General features: G+C 34.0%; 1 protein-coding gene across 1 annotated transcript in view; it reads left to right on the top strand.

Annotated features, from left to right (window-relative positions):
- ZFP30 (ZFP30 zinc finger protein) overlaps positions 1–5625 on the top strand; it is a 14825-nt gene extending 9200 nt beyond the window's left edge. Inside the window, exon 5 of the mRNA XM_008579481.1 lies at positions 2368–5625. Coding sequence (XP_008577703.1) covers positions 2368–3734 — 1367 coding nt within the window. The 3' untranslated portion in view covers positions 3735–5625. The remainder of the gene's footprint in view (positions 1–2367) is intronic.
- Positions 5626–7201: the final 1576 nt, after the last annotated feature.

The raw sequence follows: 7201 nt of genomic DNA, 5'->3' as shown, positions 1-7201 counted from the left end.
ACTTCGCTTTTAGATTACTGTTTTTTTTAATCCACTGTTTTTTTTAATCCTTTGAAATTATCATCTTATGTCTTAAAATTTTTCATATCTTTATAACTGCCTAGTTATTTACTTCCGTTATTTAGCTAATTTTGGTCATTTTATACATATCATTTATATTTTATTTTTCTTATTTAGGCCCTAAGTTGGCTTTCTCCCCAAAAATCTAGAAAATTGCCATACTTTTCTATTGCTTTCTTTGGTGGAGAGACAGAGACAGAGAAAGAGAGAGAAAGAAGCACACAGATTTCATAGCAGTATTTTCTATGCTATTCATTATGTATGTCTGCTCACATTTTATCCACACTATTTAAATTATTGTTGCCTTTTAATATCTTTTTAACATATGCTTTTAGAAAGAAACTTATTGAAATATAAATATACATACAAAAAAATACACAAATTATTAGTGTGTAGCTCAGTGAATTTTCACAAAGTGATCGCTCCCATCTAATCAATGCACAGATTCAGAAATAGAGCTTTTCTAGGATACCAGAAGCCCCCTCCGGACTCTTTTCAGTGATTCCTCCCACCAAGGGTAACCACTATCCTGATTTTTTACACCACTATAGATTAGTTTTATTGTTTTAAAACTTTATAAAAATGGAATCATACAGTATGTATTATTTTATGTGTGGCTTTGTTACTCACCATTCTGCTTGTGAGATTGGTCCTTGTTGTTGCGTGTAGTTGTGCATTGTTCATTCTGGGTTATAAAGCATTGTGTTGTATTAATATCTGTAATTTACTTAGCCATTCTTCTATTGATGAAGACTTGGATTCTTTCCAGTTTGGACATATTACAAGTAGCATTGCTGTATTATAGATTTTCAAAAATTTATTTCTCTTTTTAAAAAGTATTGAAACTCTTATTGTAGAAATTTTGAGAAAATACACGTTTGAGAAAAACATCTCTTTTCTCAGAATATTATTAGCCTTTTAATATGGTATTATACCTGAAAACTCACTAAAATACTCTCTAGGAAGTACCCAAATGACCTTGGCTATGAGGAATTTAGGGAAGATATGGGGATGGTTATGAAGGAACAAAACAGGTTAAGTATTTGCAACATAGGTGTGTTTAGTTATGTAAACTCAAGTGAATGTAAGTAAGTAGAGCCTCTCTTTAGCTTGGTTGTGAAAGGGGGACAGACTTCACTCATGACTATGCAAAGTAGTAATTGAGGTGCAGTGCAGATATCTGCAAGTATAAATGGAGAGGCAACTAGAAGTATAATCAAGTATAAAGAAATCACTATTTTCCATTTATATATCTGACTGAGATAGCTTAAAGGTGTTGGTTTCCCATCTCTGTAGTAAGTGATAAAAAGAGACTATTTAATGAATGTATTAAGATGTAAGATTGGAGGCAGGGTAACATATTCAATAATTGTTAACTTATGTCGGTTATCCTTTATCCGAAATGTTTGGGACCAGAAGTGTTTCAGATTTCTCATTTTTTCAGATTTTGGAATATTTTGCAGAATACATACCAGTTGAGCATCCCTAATTTGAAAATCCAAAATCTGGAATACTCCCATGAGCATTTCCTTTGAATGTGATGTTGGTGCTCAAAAAGTTTCATTTTGGAGCATTTTGGATTTCAGATTTTCAGATTAGGGATGCTTAACCTGTATGATGGATTTGTTACTCAGTGGTGAGTGAAAAATTGTTTCTGCTTTGGGGGAAGTTTAAGGTAAGGAAATAAAGAGAATAATAAGTGGGGAAATTAATGAATAACAACAAAATTGAGAAGAGTATTAAGAAGCAAAGAAGAAGTGATTGGGATGGAAAATAAAGGATTTTTTCTGATTTTTAAGATGGTGCCTGATGGGTGAAAGAAACTCAACCATGCAAATTCAAGTCAGGAATCCTGGGAGATTTATTAGCCAGTGTAAACCTCTAAGAAATGGAAAGATTGTGACATGTTCTTGGAGCGTAAAGGAAGCAAGTGTCATGGAGACATGGGGAGCAAGGGGAACAGTGGCTTGAGTTGATATCTTATGGTAAACAGAGATCATATTATTCATGATAAAATATTTGTACTTTATTCTAATTGAAAAGAGAAATCATTAAAAAAATTTAAGTAGGGATTCTCAAACTTTGATCTGCATCCAAATAATCTAGTCTTAACTCATTATTTTCTTTATTCCTCTCAGCCTTTTTTCAAATTACATGATTATTTTAGAGTTTTTTTGCCCATGTACTTTAACTGGGCTTTATTTTTTGTTGTTTTGTTTTTGTTTTTTTCTGTTACAGGGTTTTTATTTGCTTATTTATTTTGTCTAAAATAGGAAAATATCATGTGTTTATCTTGTTCTCTTTCAGATTTGGAATCCAGGTATGAAACTAAAATGTTATTTCAAGAAAAGAGTATTTACGAAATGAATTTATCTCAGTGGGAAATAATGGAAAGAATTAAAAGCAATGGACTTGATGACTCCTTTTACAGAAGAGATTATGAATATAAAAAGTCTGAGGGACAGGAGGGTCCTCACAAGGTATATTTCAGGCAAGTGACAAAAGTCACCTCTGCAAAAATGCCCACTTACAGAAAATTCACATCTCTTACTCTATGTCAGAAAAGTAATAACAGAGAGAAACCCTATGAATGTGGGGAATGCGGGAAGGCTTTTAGAGTGCGCCAACAACTTACTTTCCATCAGAGGATTCATACAGGTGAGAAACCCTATGAATGTAAAGAATGTGGAAAAGCCTTTAGACAGTGTGCCCACCTTAGTCGGCATCAGAGAATTCATACTTCTGACAAACTCTATGAATGTAAAAAATGTGGAAAGATCTTTACCTGTGGCTCAGACCTTCGAGTACATCAGAGAATTCATATTGGTGAGAAGCCCTATGAATGTAAGGAATGTGGGAAAGCCTTTAGAGTGCGAGGACAACTTAATCTCCATCAAAGAATTCATACTGGCGAGAAACCCTATGAATGTAAGGAATGTGGGAAGACCTTTAGACAGTATGCACATCTTACCCGACATCAGAGACTTAACATTGCTGAGAAGTGCTATGAGTGTAAAGATTGTGGACAGGCTTTTCTGTGTAGTACAGGTCTTCGAATACATCACAAACTTCATACTGGTGAAAAACCCTATGAATGTAAGGAATGTGGGAAGGCCTTTAGAGTGCGGCAACAACTTACTCTCCATGAGAGAATTCACACTGGTGAGAAGCCCTATGATTGTAAGGAATGTGGGAAGACCTTTAGTCGTGGCTATCATCTAACTCTTCATCAGAGAATTCATACTGGCGAGAAACCTTATGAATGTAAAGAATGTCAGAAGTTCTTTCGTCGTTATTCAGAACTCATTTCACATCAGGGCATTCATATTGGAGAGAAGCCTTATGAATGTAAGGAATGTGGGAAGGCCTTTAGACTGTTCTCACAACTTACTCAACATCAGAGTATTCATTTTGGTGAGAAACCCTATAAATGCAAGGAATGTGAGAAGACTTTTAGACTGCTCTCACAACTTACTCAACATCAGAGTATTCATACTGGTGAGAAACCCTATGACTGTAAGGAATGTGGAAAGGCCTTTAGACTTCATTCATCACTTATTCAACATCAGAGAATTCATTCTGGTGAGAAACCATACAAATGTAAGGAATGTAAGAAGGCCTTTAGACAGCATTCACACCTTACTTACCATCAGCGAATTCATAATGTAACTTAATAATTATAGAACCCTTCCATTATGAATTTTGTGTTAAGGAATATTAGGAAATATAAAGGAAAAGTTTTTGAATGTAAGAATCCCTTTTGCTTCTTGCTGATAACAGCGTAAGAGGTTTTATTTAAAGGAAAGACTAATTAATTTAATAGAAGGTTTTTTTTTATCACCATTCAATCCGTGTTAAACTTTAGGAAATTCATTCAGTGGATGTGGAAAAGCTTTTGACCTTACATGTTATCATCTCTTTATTCTTCCAACTGTGTAGTATACCTATGAAGGTTGCCAGGGCACCAACTCATTCTGAAAATTGATAAATAAAGGGAAAGAAAAGTCATTTAGCCTATATTTCCTGTATGAACTGTATTTCAGGGCAACAAGAAGTTGATGAGTAAAGTTCTTCTTTATTAGAGAATTCAGCTAATGCAGAGAGAATTATAGAATTAGGAAATTCTATTAGAAAAACGATTTTGGAACACATAATAAAATATTGGATCTAGGCATGACTCCCAGTAGAGGTTAAGACCATTAAGTGAAAGGTTGACCTGAACTTTACAGTAAATAGATCAGGCTAACAACATCCGAACTTACTGATCAATCTTAACCTCACAAAAAGTAGGACAGTAAAACTTTATGTGCCCCCTAGTGTGATACAATGAGATATACATGTCTTGCAAAAAATACTGAACCTGAATTTAATTAAGCCTCAAGATCTAACTACTAGTTTAGAGAAAATTCAGACAATGGAAGAAAAGTTATATGACATCAAGAAACAGTTAAACCTAAAATGTATATAATTATACAAGAGGAATGACCTGGTTTCTCAACCAATAAAATGGCATTGAAAAAAGGGAGTTGGAAATCTTAGATATTGAAAGAGACTTGAGACATCAATGAAATGCAATGAAAGAGTGGTTCTTATTTAGATCGTGAGTTGAAAAAGCTTGTAAAAAAGACATTTTTACAGTTGGGAAAATGGGAATATTATAGTATTAAATAATATTAAGAAACTGTTTTTGTTAGGTCTGAGAATAGCATTGTGGTTATGTACAAAATGTCTTTGTTAGAGATAAATTCTGTAGTTTGTACACATAAGGCGATATGTCTGGAATGTCCTTTAATATGCTCACACAAAAGAAAAGTGTGGATGGATGACAAATTTGTCACAATGATGGTAAGCTGAGTCTTTGGTACTTGGTTTTTATTTGTTTTTGCTATTCTTTCCACGTTTATGTATTTGAAATTTTCTATAATGTTCTCTTAATGATAAAATTAACCATGAAATTATAACTAGTTTGAAGTGAATGATTTTAAAAAATATATCTACATATCAAAACCTGGATGTTGCCAAAGCTCTACACAGTGGGATATTAAATACACTATAATGTATTCAGGAAGTTAAGATTGAAGGTCCAGACTTTATCTAGTTCACTTCTCTATATCTATTACAGTACCTGTCCCATAGTAGGCACTTCATATGTTTAAAGAATGAGTAAAAGAAAGCAATTACTACAACTAAATGTGCAAATTAATGACCTAGACCTGCAGTGTCTAATATGGTAGTCACTAGCAACATGTTGAGCACTCAAAATTGAGGTATTGAGCACTTGAAATGTGACTAGTCCAGATTAAAATGACATTAAATGTAAAATACATGTACACACAAAATTTTGAAGACTTAGTTCTAAAAAGAGAATGGTAAGGATCTCAATTTTTTGTAGTGAGTACATATTGAAATAATATTTTAGATATATTTGTTCAAGTAAAATACATTAAAATTAATTTCACCATTTTTTGTTTTTTAAATGTGACTGATGGAAATTTTATAATTGTCTGTGTGGCTCACATACTTCCATTGTCAGCACTGGTATAAACAATAAAAAAGTAGACTTTAGCCAAAGCTGTTTTCTTTTAAAAGTCAAGACCTTGGCACTTTTGATCAAGTAATGCAAATAAGAAAAGTGACACAATTACAGCTATATGTCACAAAAGTGACAGCTATGGATTTAAAAAATTATAAGTTGCTATGCGATGTATATGTAATGGGAGTGTTTATATGTATATAAAGTGTGTGTATGTGAATATATGTATATATACTGTGAATGTATGTACACACACAGTATATGTATTTAAAAATATTGAAATATCTAGAATTATTTCCTGAGGAAAAATATCAGAATTGATTTGAGATGCTGAAGAAAACCTGAGTAGACCAATAAAGAAGGTAAGATTAAGACTATTAGAAGATATCCCTTCTAGGGCTGGCCCGGTGGCGCACTGGATAAGCGCGGCGGCACTCCCGCCCGAGGGTTCGGATCCCACATGCAGACCAGTTCCCGCTCACTGGCTGAGCGAGGCGCGGGGGCAACACCGAGGGTTGCGATCCCGTTGCCGGTCCCCGGTCCGGTACGGGGGCAACACTGAGGGTTGCGATCCGTTGCCGGACACGGAAAAAGACAAAAGACAAAAAAAAAAAAAAAAGAAGATATCCCTTCTAAAAATATATTTGGAATCTGATTTTTTTTGTAAGTAAAAACTTTGAAAGATTGGTAATTACTGAGTTTTTCTATCATATTATTCTATAAGACTAACCTAAAACTAATTATAAAACTAGATGAGGAGGGCCCACAAAAACAAAATGCATGGGGCTGACCAGTTAGCTCAGTTGGTTAAGACAGGGTGTTGTAACACCAAGGTTCAAGGGTTTGGATTCCCTCACCAGCCAGCTGTAAACACTATAATAAACACAAACACACGCAGTATGGACACTTCTAACTTCTATTAACAAATTGCATCCAGCAGTTTATTAAGTACAGAAAATCATCTATGTGGAACGTCTTGGACCTGATCCATCCTGCTTTAATTATACATCTAGATTTTAGGCATTCTACCTTCAGAACATCATAATGATAGTGAAAGAGATATGATCCTGCCCCAATATCTTCTCAATGCTGACCCCCTCCCCCCCCTTTTTTTAGTTTTACTGTATATGTATTTGAGAATGGAATAGGTTCAGTGTATGCAAAATTATAACCCAAAACTTTAAAATTACCTTCTCAAAAGTAATAAAGGCTGAGAGTTCTCATAAATGATGATGTTAGTCAGACTTCAGTGAATTCCACTGTAGTCATCCATTATTGAACTGCATTTCCCTGCTATGGTTGGGAAGCCATGATATTCAGTGTATCGCATCATTACATGACTGATCTTTCAAGTTTTCTTTAAACATAATACAGAACCAAATTTAAGTGTGTTTCTACTCCCAACTAGCATTTGTATACTGAGGTCTTCAGTATATGGCAATCAATCCAACATTTCTCAGATGGAACATGAAACTTTATAGTATTTGAAACCATTTCACAGAAAACACTAGTACTTGGTGGTGCTTTTAAAAGAGTTATGTGGTTAAATGTGCATATTAAGTACTGCATATTAAAATCAATTTTTTAGAAAATAAAACTGTAAGCTTA

The sequence above is a fragment of the Galeopterus variegatus genome, unplaced genomic scaffold, assembly GCF_000696425.1.
Source record: "Galeopterus variegatus unplaced genomic scaffold, G_variegatus-3.0.2 Scaffold1894, whole genome shotgun sequence".
Lineage (NCBI taxonomy): Eukaryota > Metazoa > Chordata > Mammalia > Dermoptera > Cynocephalidae > Galeopterus > Galeopterus variegatus.
This window is presented reverse-complemented; position numbering and strand designations above follow the sequence as displayed.